The sequence below is a fragment of the Colias croceus genome, chromosome 27 (assembly GCF_905220415.1).
Source record: "Colias croceus chromosome 27, ilColCroc2.1".
Lineage (NCBI taxonomy): Eukaryota > Metazoa > Arthropoda > Insecta > Lepidoptera > Pieridae > Colias > Colias croceus.
The window spans coordinates 2,421,897-2,441,987 of NC_059563.1; the positions used below are offsets into that span (position 1 = coordinate 2,421,897).

At 32.6% G+C, this 20,091-nt stretch overlaps 1 protein-coding gene across 1 annotated transcript in view; it reads right to left on the reverse strand.

Moving 5' to 3' along the window:
• Positions 1-848: 848 nt before the first annotated feature.
• LOC123703646 (nephrin-like) overlaps positions 849-20,091 on the reverse strand; it is a 78,382-nt gene continuing 59,139 nt past the window's right edge. The window contains exons 16-21 of the mRNA XM_045651724.1: positions 18,901-19,013; positions 17,403-17,586; positions 11,025-11,153; positions 10,253-10,647; positions 6,428-6,623; positions 849-1,144 (exon numbers count right to left, since the gene is read on the reverse strand). Coding sequence (XP_045507680.1) covers positions 1,098-1,144; positions 6,428-6,623; positions 10,253-10,647; positions 11,025-11,153; positions 17,403-17,586; positions 18,901-19,013 — 1,064 coding nt within the window. The 3' untranslated portion in view covers positions 849-1,097. The remainder of the gene's footprint in view (positions 1,145-6,427; positions 6,624-10,252; positions 10,648-11,024; positions 11,154-17,402; positions 17,587-18,900; positions 19,014-20,091) is intronic.

Consider the following 20,091-nt stretch of genomic DNA (forward strand, 5'->3'; position numbering starts at 1 on the left):
TCAAGTTTGCTGATATCTTATTGTTTCTTATAGAACCTTTTAGCCAGTAAATGTATTTTTTTATATTTCAATAAAGGGACTAAGAAAACCTGTTGCTCTATAGTCTTTTTGTTCGTTAAAATGTATTTAGGTGTGTAAAAAGGGCTATGTTTTCAATGTAAAATGAAAGAATGTATTTTTCTAATGCAAATTAAGTTTTATAAAAAAAGGTATAATGACTGGTAAATATATTTAAATAATTAGATACTGACTTTTAAATATTAATAAACTACAATAGTTCAGTTTTCAAAAAAACAAGAATCATTTTCCTGCGATTTTGCTTATCATATTTTGTTTTAATTGAGATTTCAATATGTATATAGGTATGCAACAAAAAAGGTAAGGATATAAAATAAAACCCCATATTCATTACCATATTTATTAATTAAAAATTACTTAACCTATAAACAATTTATTTAAAATAACAATATTACAGTCTTTGTTATTAATCAAATTAATTTTTTACAATAAATAATTAAATTCAATCTGCAATCACTTAAATGCAATTAACGATAATATTTACAATTAATAGATTACGCTACACCGTGCTGTGACCGGACCGTGCCCTGACCGTGCCCGGACCGGGGCTCGATCGAACAATTAATTTTTACAACAGTAGCTCGACTTGTATGGATATCGCTTCTGGTTGAATCTGTTATTTAATTGAATGACTAGCGCATTCATTGAATAACGACATTTAATTGAAAGACAACTCGTCAATTTGTTTAATGTAACGTTAATCGATTGGATTAAAGGGGTGGGTTAGATTAGGTACGTTGTATTTTTTTAACTAAACTATAGTCGTCTTCTTGTGGACGTTTGGAAAAAGTAAATCTGTCATTCAATGAACGCGCTAGACATTCAATCAAATAGCAGATTCAACTAAATGACTGCGACATGGATATTGTTTAATTTTTTTGTTTCCCTGTCCCAGCACGGCCCGGTCCTTGCATGGTCCGGTCCTAGCACGGTGTAGTGATAATCATAAACTCTGGGTAACACGAATCACACATTAGTGTTTATACACACACACGCACACGCACATAAGTACACACGTTTCATCGTTGTGTGGGAGTGTTGGATGGAGCTTCGGTTTTGTTTGGATCTGTGGAAGAAAAAAATTATTTTAAAATTAGGTATTTATTTATTTATTTATTTATTTAATTTAGACATACCAACAGAGTACACATGAAAATTATCACAATTAAAACTAAACAACTATCGAATATTAATATGATGTATACACCAATTACAGGTATGCACAAGAAAACTTATAATATAATTACGTTACTGTTGTTTTAAGTGCTTAAATAAATTTAATTAAAAGAATAGAAAAAATAAATCGTTCAACATAATTTCTTCTACTGAATTTTTGTGCCAAACAAGAAATTTGTAATTTTTTTGCGAAAAACTATAATTGAATCAAAATTTATGTCTATTATACCACCCAGCGACTTACATAGGTCATTAAAAGTACTACATATGCGAGTTACTGGAGAGTTTCTACCAACATTATTACGACAATTTGGAAGGTCAAAAACTTTGAAAACAGGATAACGTGGTAAATTATTTGGAACAGCAAACCTAACTAGACTTAAGATTTGTGGGCTATGATTTATATTTCTGAGGATTTTAAATAGGAACATAGTATCACGCAACAATCTACGATTACGAAGTGAAATCATTTTGAAGAATGATAATCGATATTCATAAGGCGATCTATGTGAAATTCCAGGTGAAAGGAAAGCTATATGTCTGGTAAATATACGCTGAATATTTTCAATTCTTTGAGAGTGAACAGCATAGAACGGATTCCACACTACACTTGCATATTCTAAATGGCTTCTAACTAATGAATTAAAGAGTAAAATTTTGGTCTTTGATTTAAAGCATTTTGTGTTTCTTTTAAGAAAACCTAACAATCTACTGGCCTTTATAACGATAGCATCAATGTGTGAGCAAAAATTTAGTTTACTATCAACTAGGATTCCTAAATCGCGGATCTCATTACCAGTTTCTATATTCTGACCATTAATGACGTAAGATGCTAGAATTGGTTTCTTTTTTCGGGAGAGTTGTATGAAGAAACATTTTTTAGCATTAATTATCATACTGTTTTTATTACACCAATCTTCCAGCCTATTAAGATCCATTTGTAAATCTGAGATATCATGCTGTGTTTTTATAGTTTTAAATAATTTTAAATCATCGGCAAAAACCGAATAATTACTTTTTTTGAAAACAGAACATAGGTCATTAATAAAAATCGTAAATAATATTGGCCCCAGATGTGACCCTTGAGGTACACCTGAGTCAGATATGTAACAGTTGGACACATATCCTTTTACCGCCACACTCTGTATTCTATTTTTTAAGTAACTGGTAAGCCAAGCAAGTAATGATCCATGTATGCCGAGAGATTCAAGTTTCAATAGAAGGACATCATGCTGCACCACATCAAACGCACTAGAGAAGTCAGTATAAATTGTATGAACTTCGTTGCCTTTGTCAACTTCGTTCGAAACAGTGGATATATAAGAAACCAGGTTTGTTTCAGTAGATCTACCCTTTTGAAAACCGTGCTGGTTACTATCAATGAGACTGGAAGTATGACTTACGATAACGGGACACAAGAGAGATTCAAATAATTTAGAAACACATGATAAAATTGAAATTGGACGGTAATTTTTAATGTTGGCTGTATCGCCTTTCTTATAGACGGGCACTATTCGAGCCTTCTTCCATTCAGAAGGGAAAGTACCACAATCCAAAGAGCGGTTGAAAATTAAATATAAGGGCAGCGCAATGACTGTACAACAGCGTTTAATAAATAACGGAGGAATTCCGTCTGGACCGCAACCCTTCGATATATCCAATTGTTTTATTTTCTTCATTACTTCACGTTCAGTAAAATACACCTTGCCTAAGGAGGGATAGTTACGATAGGTTATACTTGGTGTAGAAAACGTATTGTTTGGACAATTTTTATTATCAAAGACGGATGAAAAGTTGTTAGCGAATAGATTGGCAATATCAACACCATTTTCTGCATATTTATCACCAAGGTACATACGAGAAGGCAATGAACATTCGTTCCGACGCTTTGCGTTTATATATTTCCAAAAATGTTGAGGATTCTTATTGATACCGTCTTCCATATTTTGCTTATAACTGATTAAGCATTTGTGGTGTAATTTATGACAACGATCCCGCAAAATGTCAAACTCAAGTTTATCGCGAGGATTGTTGAATTTACGAAATTTAATACGCAGTCGTTCTTTTTCTCTCAAGAGTCTAATGAGTGAATAGTTGTACCAGGGTGGGTATTTACCTTTTGTAGGGTTACGTTTAGGCACGAATTTACGTATGGCGTCGAATAAGATATCGTAAAATTTCAAAACCATTTCGTCTACATTATTGCACGCCTCGAGAATAGATGAAAAATTTATTAATTTTAAATAATTTATAATTTCTGAATAATTAGCCTTATGAAAATTAAATTCACAGCGGTTTTGACTACGCAAATAATTCGATTTAGCATTTGTAATTTCAATAAGTAGTTGTGGGTGATATGTATCTAATTTACTTAAGATGTCTAACGGTTGCGATACTTGTACATTATTTAAATTAGTTAGGACAAGATCAAGAATTCTGCCGTCTTTATTTACAATATTATTGTACTGATTCAAATTATTCACCGCCATGAAGTCAACAAAACTGCTATCCAAAATACTATGGTAGTTTGTTGGTTTGCAGAATATATCATCATTGTCTTTAATCCATTTAATTGAACCAAGATTAAAGTCACCTAATATGAGAATGTCATCAACATTATTCACAACAATATCACTTAAATTATCTAAAAATTTGTTGAGGGTTGATAGACTAACAGGTGGTGGTAAATACACGGAACATATAGCAAGTTTTTTACTTATTTTGCGTCCCTGATTCGAGTCATTACCAACATCAACCACTACCCACAAATCTTCTAAGGCACAGTTCTTGACCTCCCAATTACAAACGCGATAAGATTTCAATTTATTAGAAATGGCAATCATAACACCTCCACCGTCCGTTTTATTATTATAGCTATTTTCGAAGGGGTCACGATCATTTCGGTAAACATTATATATTCTATTATCAATGAATTCGCCATTACTAATTTTTGAGTTTAGCCACGTTTCAGTAAAAACAATAATGTCGTACGAGCACAGTAAAATATTATTGAATACATTAGTCGTTTTTGTCCGTATACCTCTCACATTTTGATAATAAATATTAAGCATGGTCAACATTAAATTACTACATCACTCATAACGGTATCTGGTCGCAATTTATTCTAAGGACTGGAGTGCATCGTAATTTCGTACTGTCAAAACCGGACCAAACTCATTCTTACGAACAAAGATTTTAGCATTTCTGACCCAGACAAATTTAAATCCTCGTTCTTTTGCCTTGAGACGAGTGGCAGCATGAAGTTGCTTATTGACAGAAGTCAAATGCTCGGAGACAAATACAGGCGATCTCCGGCCGCCGATTCCTAAATGATGTGACGAAAGTTTATCCTCAGGGTTGTTTTTATTATATTTAGTAACAGCAGCCAAGATTGTGTCGCGAATACGAGTATTTCGTAATTTTACAATAATCGATCGTGGACGGGTGCTCTCCTTGTTAAATTTAGCGACTCTCGTAACATGTTGAACGTCACTATCTTCAAGAGGAGCGCCTATAGTCTTCGTAAGCTGGATTATTGTATTAGACAATATTTCACCTTTATTTTCAGGAACTCCGTTAATCTCAAGGTTGTTCTCGCGGAGTTGTTGTTCAATTATGTGCAACCTAGATTCAAGATCCAAAACTGTCGATTTTAATTTTCCGTTTTCTGTTTTGAGTTCATCCACTATGTTATTCCGTTCTTCTAAGGAAGTCTTTAATGTTTCAAATTGAGTATTAAAAAAGCTCAGTGATTCATTAAAGCAGGATATTTCTTGATGTATATTTTTGAGTTGCTCTGATATAAGCTCCTTAATAGTATTCCGCAGACTTTTAGCTAATTCGTCTTTCAAAATATCCCTCAAGTTGGCAATCGTGACGAGCTCATTACAATCTCCCTCAGAAACAATAGTGTCGACGTGTTGGCTGCGCATACGCGTGTTAACATACGCTCCACATAGATTGTCCTGTGTAGCCGTTTCGTTGCTCATAGAATCACTTTTCGTGCTTCTGAGAGGAGTATTACTATTATCGAGCTTCGGCTGTTTACAGATGCATTCTTGACATTTCCATTTATTTTTCTCATCAAGATTCATACTATTATGGAAGACTTTTGATGAAATATTCGCACAGTAAAGATCATATTTTTTCTTACATAGTGAACAAGTTAGGTATTCTCTATTTGTAATTGCATTACAACAACCGGTGCACTTGCCTCTTGCTGATGACATTGTCAGTTATTATAAAAATAATGAGCTAATAATAATTAATTTGATATAAGCGGCCGTGCGCAAAGCGTTAAAGCGCTGCAGCGATGGAAGTGCAATCTATGCGTTGAAGCGACGCGACGCCTTTGCCGGTAGTCGTGTGTCAAGGTCACGGAGTGCAAAATAATATTATAGTTTCTTAATTACTCACGAGTACAAAGTTGCTTCGCCTTTATTTTATAACCACTTTTTCTGCTTGAATTACTCTTCCAAACAATGCGTAACACGTATAAAAATAGTGATTGTGATGGTGACAATTTAAAAAATAATACGGAGAACAAAACAGTACGTAATGTATTTATTACATTAATGGTATAACATTATTATTATATCAATGGTAGGTATAACATTATTTTGTTAATAAGTTAGGTAGGTTTTCAAAGATAATCTATGTTTTTAACTCAGGCCCCGGAATCACAGAGACAATAGAAAATCTATTGTGTCGTGGACCGATCGGGCCGCTGGGGGCTCAATGGGTTAAACGATATTTTCAAAATAATAAGCCTTTAAGTGTCTTCATTGCCATTTTTTAAATGATACATCGATCTTCTGTGTTTTAAGGAAATATAACTTGTTTTTTTAATCCTTATTCCACACCATTATGTGAAGGTAGTCGTGATGATTAAAAAGCACTAAAACACAAATAATATATGGAATTAAGTTCTAATTATTCAGTTCAAACTTCAAAGCAAGCAAATTTTGGTACGAAAAATTTAACAGAATCTTCTACAAGAAAACCTTGCTACTATTTCTTAACCTACAGAATTCTGTAAAAAAGTGTCCCAAATCTTGTTAGAATGTTCCATGCCAAACTGCATCATAAATATCTTTATGTGCCAAAAATGGTCAAACCTACCTTCTATCATAATCTGTAGGTCTTTAAATGTGCCAAAAATGGTCAAACTAACCTTCTGTCATACTCCCCACATCCATACCCTGTGTGAACCGGGCGGTATTGTTGTCCGGGTTGAGATGTAACGACGGCGAATAGTTCCTTGGGTATGGCACATGACAGTCCAGTTCTGGCATTTTGACCAGTTTTAGCGGATTCCGTTTGATGCTGCTGTAGATTGTGTTCGGTTGTGCCAGTTGTTGGGGTGGGAGCTAGGGGATAATATTTATCGTTAGAGATGTGAACAAATTTCAATACATTGAACTGCATAGCAAGAAAATAGCCTATGTAACCAAGACCTTGACTTGTGTAGTTTTGTAATAATTCAAAAGTTCAGAATTACTCCAATAATTAATTTAAACTAGCAATTTATATATAAACTAGCTGAACTCAAAACTCCGAAAAGTGCGGATAATTTCAAAGAATAAGTGTTCATACTATTCAGTAATTTTCAAAAATACAGAAGTATGTATTACAATACTTTATGGAATTTACATAGAAACTAATTTTCGTGAGAAATTAAGAATGTATGTCAAAATTTCATATCAAACATTCCATAATACGGAACTTCGGTTAATTTATTCGTAATTTTCTTAGACGCCGTTATTAATATCTTAGTTATAATCACTTCGATTTACTACTTATAAGTTATAACTATCACATGTCAACATGTTTTCTCTGTAATCTGACCCTAATCTATACAAATATAGTAGCAAACGAGTTTTTACTAAACAAATATTTTAAACTAGCTGTTCCCCGCGGTTTCACCCGCATTGCTCCGCTCCTGTTGGTCGTAGCGTGATGATAAATAGCCTATAGCCTTCCTCGATAAATGGGCTATCTAACACCGAAAGAATTTTTCAAATCGGACCAGTAGTTCCCGAGATTAGCGCGTTCAAACAAACAAACAAACAAACTCTTCACTCTTCAGCTTTATATTATTAGTTTAGAAATTTGTTGATTAAAATTTAAAATACTTTTTATACTCGAACGATAGAAAATTTCTAGTGTTTCCTTTAGAATATTGTAAACAGAAAAACAAATTAGTATTTTATATAAGAAATTTCCGTTAATTAAAAGTTTATTGATAAAAAAGTTTATTGAATCTGAAAAACAAGTTGGTAAATATACAAAAACTATTTTAATCAAAGCAGATATATACATTTTTAGTTCTCTAATTCATATAAACTAGATTATGCATATTGTGAAACTTCGAGTGCAATTACGTATTCATTCCCGGAACTTGCGAATTGTTGCTAACTACGGAAACACTTAATCTATGAACTTTGTAAATAATATCATTTAACGTTACGTTTCATGGAATTGTTAAGTTTTATATTAAGTGGTTACTAATTGAAGGAATTAATCTATACTAATATTATAAAGCTGAAGAGTTTGTTTGTTTGAACGCGCTAATCTCAGGAACTATTGGCCCGATTTGAAAAATTCTTTCGGTGTTAACCCTTAGCAACACACGCTATTTCTCGCCACACATCTACACACGTGGGGGAGCAAGGTCCACCAAATTGTTGAACCATATCTATAATATTTTTACGATAACTCTGTTTTTTTTTTCAATAAATGAAACAAAACACATTTTTGGAATGCTATAAGAGTATTTATTTAAATTTTAAACTAAAAAATGGGCATTTCTAATGTCAAACAAAACAAGTTACAAAAAACACGTTAAATTTTAAGATATAACTCTAGGTTACTGTTATGTATAAAAATAAAAAAAAAATACAAAATAAAATGTTTTTTTCTTCTTTTTTGTATCATATAAATTACAAAACAAGCATAAAAATCCATGAAATATCTATAACGTCTAAAATCATAAGGGCAACGCACATAATACTTAGAAACTACCGAAATATCAGTCAAATGTAGGAATCTTATTTCAGTCTGCAGCAATGCATTGCTGTTTCAGTCTTGTTGGTCATTGGTACTTGTATCTTCATTTTCAGAGTTACTGTCTACTTCTTCTTCACTTTCAGCATCGTGATCACCAACCTCAGACTCCGCATCACTCAAATCTGATGATAATTCAGGATAAATAACCTCTGCCTCGGTTTCCCCAGACTCTAAGTCATTGAACAAATGTTCTATCTGCTGGGGATTCAAATTTTTATCGATTGTGCGTGATAAACCTATAAAAACACAAAAATATACATAAAAAAATAATTAAAATATACTTAAGTAATTACACTCGCGGGGGACTACGCTCCCCCATCGACACGTACCTCTGGATCTAAGCACAGTAGCCCGGCACACATCTACTCCCGGCGAGACCTCGGGTGGCACGGGGAATACACGGACGCTACACCTCGTAACGTTTCTAATACTTAAAATATTCGTAAAAATTTGAGCGGTGGGAGACCCTGCTCCCCCGCGAGTGATGTTAAGGGTTAAATAGCTCATTTATCGAGGAAGCTATATATCATCACGCTAAGACTAACAGGAGCGGAGCAATGCGGGTGAAACCGCGGGGAACAGCTAGTTTATTATAAAATGTTCTATTGTATGTTTGTTAACAAAAACTAAACCGCCTTTAAAGTGGCAGAACTAGATGGGTGATATTAAAAATGCATTTTGCTAATACTTAATTTAATAATGATAAATATTACATAACACAATATTACTTTTAATAGTTTGATTTGAAGCGAATCGTAAATAAACTACAAACCTGATAAAAATTATTTCTAAATACAATGAACTTAAGATATCCTTTTTGGAAGTCGGTTATAATACGATGGACATAATAATTATAAAAAATGATACACCTAAACTATATTCAATAGAACTATGTATAAACATAATTTGTCATTATAATTGGCTCATTATAAAGAACACCAACACTATATTATTCATATAATGTATGGGATATCAAATTCAAATGATTGATTAGAGTTGAAGTTAATTAGGAGGTAAAAATATTTTTTACTGTTGAGAAATATTTATGTAAATTTTATTTAAAACCTAATTAAAATGACAAGATCTAAAACCTATACAAAATTACAAAAATATTCCAGTAGACAATACATGATTGCGTTTAATATGATAGGTGTGAAGTCCCGTGTCCCCGTAGTGGGGTAAGGGGCAGATGCATTATGCATACATCTGTTTCACTGATCGATTTTCTTTAGGGACAAGTAGGTGATCAGCCCTCTGTGTCCTACCAGACCGAGACATTTGTTTTCTTAGTCTCCACCGGGAATCGAACCCAGGACCCCTCGGTTCTACGCTCACGCGTCAACCACTGTACCAAGGAGGCGGTCATAATATGATAGGGGTAGTACTGAAATAATAATAATCAATCTATCTCTTCATCGAAATGACGAACTTCGTAATTATTTTAAGAAATGCCTTCTTTATAACTCTATACGTTCTGAGCACGACACAAAATTATTCTTAATTACTGAAAAAAAGATGATGGTGATGATGATGAAAACGATGAAGATTATATTGGTAGTGGTAGTGATGATGATGGTTATGATGGTGGCTATAATATAAGGAGATGATGATATATTGATAATTAAAATGTAACTGCATATAATATGATCTAATACAGATTAAATAGACCAACGACATCTTGGTCGTGATAGTAGTGAATATGATGATGATAACCATAACATGGTAGCGAGGTAGCGATGGTATTAGGAGTGATGGTGTTGTTAATAATATAGATGTTTATGGTGATAATATAGTTAATGATGAAGATATTGGAGGTGCTGTTTTTGATGACGATTATGATATATATTATGTTGGTGACAATAATGATAGGGATGATTTTGGGTTTGATGATGATGGTGATAAATATTATACTGATAATGTAAAAACTTACCAAATTACTAGTATCCATAGGCAAAGCGTTCTTATACCTCAGCCAATCTTCATACACCTTATCGTGAGGCAGTCTATACTCGGTTGGCAGATAATTCAAGTCCAAAGGTTCCAAACTGACACTCTGCTTGTTTTCTATATACGGATGTACGTGGTATTGCATTGGACGAACTAAATACTGATCGCAGAACTGATTTCTTTCACAGCAATGCGTTAATAATGGCTGTGTTGTCATTTGTTCGGTCACACTGCCAGAAATACTGGCGTTCATTTTATTTTCTACTGGTATTATATCGGGATTAGTCTCTGAATGTTTCTCCTCTTTTGTGTCACTTTTGTCTTCGAGAAGGTCTTTCGTGGATTCGTCGCGGCTTTTTGTTTTTTCTGTTTTGTCACCTAAAATGGTTTTGGGTTAAAGTTGTGATGCAATAGAATAGAGTTGAAATCGAATTTGAATCGAATTATCGAATATAATGTATTAGCATTACAATTAAAACGATTTGAATTCGATCTTCCGCGAATGCATAAAAAATAAAACTCCTGTTTTATTACAAAAAAGTGCATTGAATTTAAAAGTAATATTTTTAGTGAACCAGAAAGTTTTGCCTTTTCGTACAGACTGGCAGTTTCTTTCTACATTTGTATCTCGAAAACTCGTTATCTTGAGATTTAACACAAATACACCAAGACAGTAAGTTTAAACCCTCAAAAAATATCTGCTACGAATTGAGTCTTTCTAACGTTTTTGGGAACCTCTGCTATTAAATACATACCTCGTCTTGGCTGACAATGTCGATAGCACAGTACGAATGTGGCTAATGTCCCCACACACACAAGCACGCTGACTGCACACAGAACAGATACTAATACAGCAGATAGCTGTACACTTACTGATGATACACCTGCAAATAAATACTTTGTTGAATCCCTTAATATTTAGGGACATATTTTCTTTTTAGTTGTACAATTGGAAGAACTAAGAAAGTACACAAATAAATACTAATTTACTGCAGATAGTTGCACACTTGTTGATGATACACCTGTAAATAAATCTTTAGTTAAAGAATATATTTTCTTTTCAGTTCTATAACAGGAAGAAACGTTAGGGAGAGTACCCAAAATAGATAGTTATACTGTAGAATGTAGATAGTTGCAAAATTACTGATCAACTGGAAATAGGTCTTATTTTTATGAGATTTTGCTATAAAATGTATTGGTTGTAGTTTTAAAACGTTGAATATTGAAATGGTAAGAATATGTGGTTTTGAGAAGAAAACATGTGGCTTATGAATGTTAATCTAAATTGGCAAATTCATATAAAAGCTAGATTGAAAAAAGTTGTTAAGGCATATAGCACACGAGACGTATATTTTGCCAGTACAAGCAATATTTGTTGCAAACCCATAAAAACGGGGAACAACCAAATGAAATTCTACAACAAAACAAAGATAACAGTTTCAATCACTTCCAATCGATGTTTTGCAAGCAGACGGTACGGCGCCGATCCTGATTGATTTTAGCACATATTTAACGTCATAAAAAATATAGCGAGGGTTAGAATCGCTTCTCTTGGGGAAGATAAAAGACATTTCCCGATTAATAATTGTTTCGTCGTATTTATTTTCAGCGTTTTATGTCTCTCTTCGTATTGCGACAATATATTTGGGATTTTCGAGTTGGAAAAGAAATACGGTTTTTGGGAATTCAGAATTTTATTGTTCGGCGATCAAAACTGTTGGTTGGCATTTATATAAGGACTTTCAAGAAGTATTTCTCAGTAATACTCCTCACTTTACAATACATACGAAAAAAAAAAAAATATAACGTGATGTGGGTGTTCTATAAGTTTGCCCTACCTTTCATGGAAAGCTACCCGTTTATTTCATAATATTTTGTTAAGTGCGTAGTTACTATAATATATTAGGTACGTACATTTTATACAAGGGATTTAACTGTATTGTCTAACTTCAAAGTGATGTCTTGAAGAGATAAGAAACACACATGAAAGCTAAATCCTTTAAGACATTGTCTTGTGGATGAAAACGTTGACTCAATTGATTTTCAACGCGTTTGCAATAGACTGTCTACTGTTAGAACATTCTACGTTTGCTGTGTGATAATTAAATGTAGTGATCACATTTCGAAGTCGTCTTTAAAGATCTGTATATTAGGTTTTATTCTTCAATTTCAAATTACAATTTCTAGCTTTAAGATAATCAATAAAAAGATTTTTGAACACTTGATGAGTTATTTTTTATACTTTACAAGTGATAACTGCGTTAAAAACAACCGACTTCAAACTTGCACTTGCAAAATTTACAAATACCTACAGACAAAAATGCTCATAAAATAAAAACTACTGGGCCTATCCGAATAAAATTTTTATGGGACCAATTCGACACCATCCCGCATCGAACAAAAAAAGAATCACGTAAATCGGTTCAGAAACCTCGGAGTAATCGGTGTACATACATAAAAAAAAAAAAAAAATATACCGGCCGAATTGATAACCTCCTCCTTTTTTTTGAAGTCGGTTAAAAATCCTTGCTTCTAAATGATATTTAAAAAAAAACGAGGTAGTTTCTCGATTTTACTGCATTTAGTGGGTTTTCAACCGATTGACGTTCTTTTGTGTGTGATAGGAAATTATTTTGTCATCTGGGTCGGTGTCCTTTATAGTAGAACTAGATTTCCGCCCACGGCTTCGCCCGCGTTTGCAAAGGAAAACCCGCATAGTTCCCGTTCCCGTGGGATTTCCGGGATAAAAACTATCCTATGTGTTAATCCAAGTTACCCTCTATATGTGTGCTAAATTTCATTGTAACCGGTTTAGTAGTTTTTACGTGAAAGAGTAACAAACATCCATACAAACTTTCGCATTTATAATATTAGTAGGAAGTATGTATAAATCCATACGTCTTTTCAATTTTCCTTACTTTACTCTTCTATCAAATATTTATTCACGAAATATCCAATCAAACAGTATTTATTCCAATTGGTATCCTATATACCATTTCGGGGCCAAACCAAGCATATTTCTAAGACAAAATCGATAACCTTACTGCACTAATGAGCATGCTTCATTGAACTAGCTCCAACTTAATTTGAACATTCCCGCAAACGACTACTTGACTATTAAATGGAAACGGATTTAATCTTGAGTTATGGAACTATCTATTGGATTTCTAGTTGATATTAGTGTAAAGGCTTTTAAGGCAAATGGTCTAATACTAAGGTATTAGGCCAATATTTGTAGGTATAGAAATAAAGTAAGTTTTAAACTATCTATTGCATGAATGTTGTGTTTTAATATTAGTTCTATAAAAAAGAGAATGTCAAATAAATATTACAAAATTAATCACATAACTTAGCTCGAGTCGAATATAAACAATTGAGATTTAACAAAATTGTACTACTAATAGTTCAGGATACATCGCCCATTTTTGCAAGTGACTACTATCAAGCTAATTTTCTGTTTGTAGCTTTATTTTGATGAGACGCCCAATAATTTCGTGTACGAAAGTCTCGATTGTGGTAGCTAACAGAGATAACAAGGATAAAAATTTTTGATTTGATGGTTGAGAACCATATTTATTACTAACTGAATTTTTTTTTTGTTCAATCTCAAGATAATTACCTAAATTATTCGAAAAAATATTTGTCCTACAAAATCTATGGTTGGTTCAAAGAGTCCCCCTTTCCAAAGTGTATCGATAACGAGGTCATCATAAATGATTACTAACAAGCTGATTTTTTTGTTTTCACTTTGTTAATGTTTATATAATTTAACAGAAATATTGTCCTACAAATTGCGTAATAAATATTTGAGAACCATCAAATCAAAATTTTTTATCCTTGTTATCTCTGTTAGCTACCACAATCGAGAGTTTCGTACACGAAATTATTCGGTGTCTCATCAAAATAAAGCTACAAACGGAAAATCAGCTTGATAGTAGTCACTTGCAAAAATGGGCGATGTATCCTGAACTATAACAAAAATTTGCCATCTATAAAACCCTTTACGCTCTTAAGAGTTTTGCTTTTTTGTGCTTTTAAAGTAACCAGAACACAAAAGGTTCATACTTGCCACTAAAGAAAATTAACCAGAAAAATAAAGTGTGAAATGCATTTAACCTTTGGGATTTCCCATTTCCACGCTCAAGATATTGATGTGAATTCCACGGTACATTACAACGCTTACATACACCGAATTTCCGCGTCCCCTTTGATTTATGGCGGAATTATTACTGCGGAAACCGTTTGGAAATTTCCACTAGTGAGAATTCCGCTACATTTACAAACCTGATGGTTTTGTAGGTTTCGCTTTTTTTTATCCGTCTTCATAAAAATGTATTGTTTGTGTTTGTTGCCGCAGAACTTTCGACTGGGTGTACCGATTTTGATGATTTTATTTGCAAGCTCTTTCTCCTGTGTTTCATTTAGGACTAGTACTGACAATTTTATAGCGGTTAAGTTTTTTATTAAAAATAATTATTTTTAGTATATTCGCGTATTTTTTGTTTTTCCACTGATCACGTATGGAATGTTGCTAACATTGGTTTTTAACCTAACATTGTACCTCGTTAATTAAATAACGAAGCTGTATTTAAATAATATACCTCGTAGGTGTTCTAGGAACCCTACTGTGTCTACAAAAAACAATTCTGATTATTGACAGGTTTTGTTTCCGTTTATATCCATTACTAGATTTAAAAATAGAGCTTGATTATTTGCATCTTATTGCATATTCATATGAAGTGGATCAAGTTTTAACAAGTTAATAAATCATTTATTTATGTAAGCAATTGAAATATCCTTTTTTGTCAAATGCTAGCAGAGCAATCAACAACAACAACATTTTAAACGTATTTTTTAATTTTGCTTTTTTCTAAAACCGATTTAGTCAAATTTGATAATTTTTTGACCTATATAAAGGCTCGAGCAACACCACGAATTAAAGCTTGTTAAAACTTCAAAGCGAAATTACTACACATAACACAATACAATAAAAACGACAATAGGAAATAAATCAGAGGTCATTATACATAAATTATTAGCATCTTTTTATAACAATACATAAATTAAATTATTAGCGTCAATTATTCCAACCCGTATGCCGCTGCGGGAGGCTCAGGGGTGCATTCGACCCCTAGCTATTAAATGGGTATCTTTTAATCTTAATTAATAGTGAAAATATGAGTCTTTCTTTTGTCCCTATTTAATATCTACGTATTCAAAACTAGTTGTGCGCGTGGCTTTGCTCGGGTGATTAACAGATTAGACTATGTGGTAATTAAGCCTATGAAACTTCGCCATGTAGATAAAAGAAAAATTTTGTTGTGCTTAATTTTATCGAGATTAGAATACCCGTTTTTGTTTAAAATTTAGTTTAATAGTACTCAAATGCCTTATAAATACCTATAAGATATTTTTAAATAACAAAACTTCGATCATGGGCCGGCGGCATCGGCATGCCGTTTTTTCTTATATAAAGGTAACAAACATGTTTTTATAGATTTTCATTATATAATTTGAGAATTATTTGTATTTAGTAATAAATAGTAAGAAGTATAGAAAAAAATATATTCCAAGTAATTAAGCAACGAATTTGCATAAAGGCTTTTTTATTTCTACTCTGTGTAAAATCTCGCATCATTGCAATTCTATTGAGAAATATCCTTTAAATTAAAGAGACAAAATAGAAACATCAACTTCAATAAAAGATCGTCATAAATACAGTCTAGACGATTATTCTATTAACAAGGGTGTCTTTGACCCCAACAAATAATTAATTTAATTAAAACTGCGTATATTTAGGGTCAAATTTCATTCACTTACTGGAATTAAAAGAGTTATTATCGAAATTATATTTTAATATCCTTTTCTGTTTTGTTTGAAATTATACTAAATAAGTTAATATTATAAATGCGAAAGTTTGTGAGGATGGATGTATGTTTGTTCCTCTTTCAAGCAAATACTACTGAACCGATTATAATGAAATTTAGCACACATATAGAGGGTAACTTAGATTAACACATAGGATAGGTTTTATTCCGGAAATTCCACGGGAACGGGAACTATGCGGGTTTTTATTTGATAACGCGGGCGAAGTCGCGGGCGGAAAACTAGTACACTAAAAACACGATTGTAAGTATCTTTCTTTAAATTACTTTTTCTAAATTGAATAAAAACAAAACTTTAATAACAACAGTCGTGTATCAGTTGTTGTAATTAAAAATATAGGAAAATATCGAATCGAACTTTAAAGTTTTCTACAATATAATAATTAAGTTACGAACATGTAAAAGTTTCTTCGGAAACGAACACGTATTAGTTTCTTTTAAAATATAGGATTAATATCTTTACATTGCATTCATAATATAAAAATGAAACAAAAATCATATCTGAAGCTCATCAAATATGTACTTTGTTTTAAATACATTCCCTGTAGTATTTATAAAAGATGATTAAATACAATATGATTCGTATATCCTTTTCTACATTTAAGTATGAATTATTTACTTTGTTAACATAATTATGTTAATATAGGTCAAATATATAGACAATAACAGCTTTGTGTTCAGAGCTATGTTAAACTGGGATAAAAGTATAATATTATTTTGTAGATACGTATGCTTAATTTCATATACGCTTATCTTTTATAAATTTTAATTAACTTTTAGTTGTATGGTACCTTTATTTTAGAGGACCTTGACCAAAATAAGTCTTTATATTCTTTCAAAAAACCACATATTATGTATATTTGTATTTCAGGTTGACATTTAAATTCAATAGAAAAATACAAAAAATCGTAAATAATACACACCAAAAACAACCTGACTTTTGACGTTGTGGATGTTACAATCAATTCTACTGTAGCCGTACGGGTTCGCTAGACCCGACCCTATTGTATACGTAGGTACACCAAATTCGAAACAATACATTACACATATACCTAAACCTATACATATTTATCAATTTACTAACCTGTATGCCGTTGCGAATGTTCCAATAACCCCACAGTGACTGTATGGGGTTCGCTAGACCCGACTCTATAGTACGCGTACATAGAATTCGCACCAATACATTACACATATACCTAAACCTAAATATATAAGTTCCCTATATACATATATTGCAGCAATACTAACCAGTATGTCGTTGTGGATGTTCCAATAACCCCACGGTGACTGTATGGGGTTCGCTAGACCCAACCCGGTTGAACGCGTACACAGAAACGCGCACAGACACGGCTCCAGACACATTGCAGACCCGCCATTGCGCTGCCAAGCCTGTTCTGTTTGTTATTAACGCGCCGTTTTCCACCACGAAAACCTAGAGATAATATAATATTTGTGGTATCGAAACAAAGTAAAATAGATAGTGTCACATGACAAAAAATGGTATCTAGTTCTTCGGAAATATTAATACATATATTAATGAATTAAAACAAAATTAATTTCAGAACCTTAGGAAGTAAATTACATAATTTATAATTATATACACACTATAGAAGGAAATATTAATATATCTTTAATCAAATATATTAATATTACAATGCCAAATGTATGCTAGTACAAGAAATCGAGCCGATAGTATTAATTATATTTTGTTTTTATAAACAAACCAACTACGCCTTGTTGACAAAACCATTAGAATGGAATTAGAGGGCGTATATTATAATTTATTAAAAACTCAAACGAACTCAAACTCAAACATTTATTTATTCAATTAGACTACTTTTAGTAGCACTTTCGAATCGTCATTACATAAGTATTTTGAAAGTAAAAAAAAAGAAGAACCTCTGTTTGAATATTAAAACTATTTTCACACCAAATTTTATTCAAAATCCCGTCGTTTAGCCATGAAAGCATAACACCAGGCTTTCGCACAATATTAGAATAGGCCTGATAAAGTTATAATTCAAACCCCGTGTCGTGTTTCATACATATTCAACAATGCAGTCAATAAATCATCGATTTTGAAAACAGTAACAATCTAAATAAAACATGAGCAATCCTGATTTCCACACTATACTCAATGTATAGAGAAGCCTACATTTCTGCCCTTCCCTAATAAATAATTCAAAAGCCTACCACATCAATAGATCACTTAAGAATACTTTGCTCAAGTTATATAACTATTGACATAGTTTACGTTATCGATATTAAAAAAACTTCGATCATTATGAGATTTCGTTTTCCATTTTTTTAAACAGAAAGTTGTAATTTTTTTGCACTATACACTATACACAATTAGTTAACTTCATTTATAGTTTTAAATGTAAATTGTAATCAGCTATGAACAGGTAAAATAAAATTATATGGAAATTGATGTGCCTATGTCATTACCACAATTGTGATGATGACGGCGTGCTAAAAAAAACGAGCACACGGGTCAGAAGTGAAACTTCTTTGACAACATTCAAAGATAGGTACCAAAATCGTCGCCTTACTGCATTACGTTACGGTATTGCCATTACGCGACCTTGAAATTTTACTCTCAAGGCGCCAAAAGAAGTTCCATTTCAAAAAGCATAAAAGTAAGTGTTTTCTACATTATTTTAAATAATATCTATTAATAAAATAGTCGTTTAAATAAATACAAAATTGTATAATAATAATATAGAAATAACCAGTTACCACCCACCTGCATCAAAAACTCCTGAGGCAATCCGCCATCATAGCCAGGCGTACACGACGCCATAAAACAGTCGTGCGTCACGTTGCTTATGTCACAGCTCTGGACTGCAGATGGCCTGTCTAGGAGGAAAATTGGAACTCAAACAAACTCCCATTTTATTGATGTACTTATTTTACCAAGTAAAGCTATTCGCGTCTCAATATGGTATGTTTTGGACGCGCTTAAATCGTCAGAATTGTTAACTTTGCTTTTTTAATGACGTGGACAGTGTGGTTGGGTGAAAAATGACGATGTTTTATGCGTGATTAAAAAAAAAACGATACTAAAATATTGAAAAAGATTCTTAAAGTAACAAGAAAAAGTGAAAATACTTCTGTGTTAGGCCGTGGCAAAATCACTACTAGTACGAAAAAAACTTTTAAACAGATAAATACAGCTTACAGGAAAACAAACTTTACTTTTTCTATAATACACCGAGTTAAGTACTAAACGGGTTTAACAAATACGTTTAAACTGAAAGTGTATTTAACGAAAAAGATTGAACTATTTTAAAGTAAATTAAAGCGTTTCAATGGATCCATCGATCGTGGTCTAAAATACTCCGTTTCAAGCACCAATAATGTAACGAATAGCTTGGTTTTGATAAGAACGGAAAACAATTGCTTTAATCTATACTAATATTATAAAGCTGAAGAGTTTGTTTGTTTGAATGCGCTAATCTCAGGAACTACTGGTCCGATTTGAAAAATTCTTTTCGTCTTAGGTAGCTCATTTATCGAGGAAGGCTAAAGGCTATATATCATCACGCTTAGACCAACAGGAGCGGAGCACTGCGGGTAAAACCGCGGGGCACAGCTAGTCTTTAATAATTTCTAAGATAAGAACGAAATATGTTACAAATACGTTTAAACTTTAAACTGAAAGAAAGTGTATTTAACGAGAAAGAACTATTTTAAAGTAAATTAAAGCGTTTCAATGGATCCATCGATCGTGGTCTAAAATACTCCGCTTCAAACACCATTAATGTAACGAATAGCTTGCTTTTGATAAGAACGAAAAACAATTGCTTTTTAACTGATTTAAAACGCGTTTATTGTTCATTTATCCCAACGTTTCTTTACTAACGATTAGTGGCAGAATAATATTGTAGATGACTGTTGAATATTCAAAGTTATCATAATTGTTGACAATTTAAAA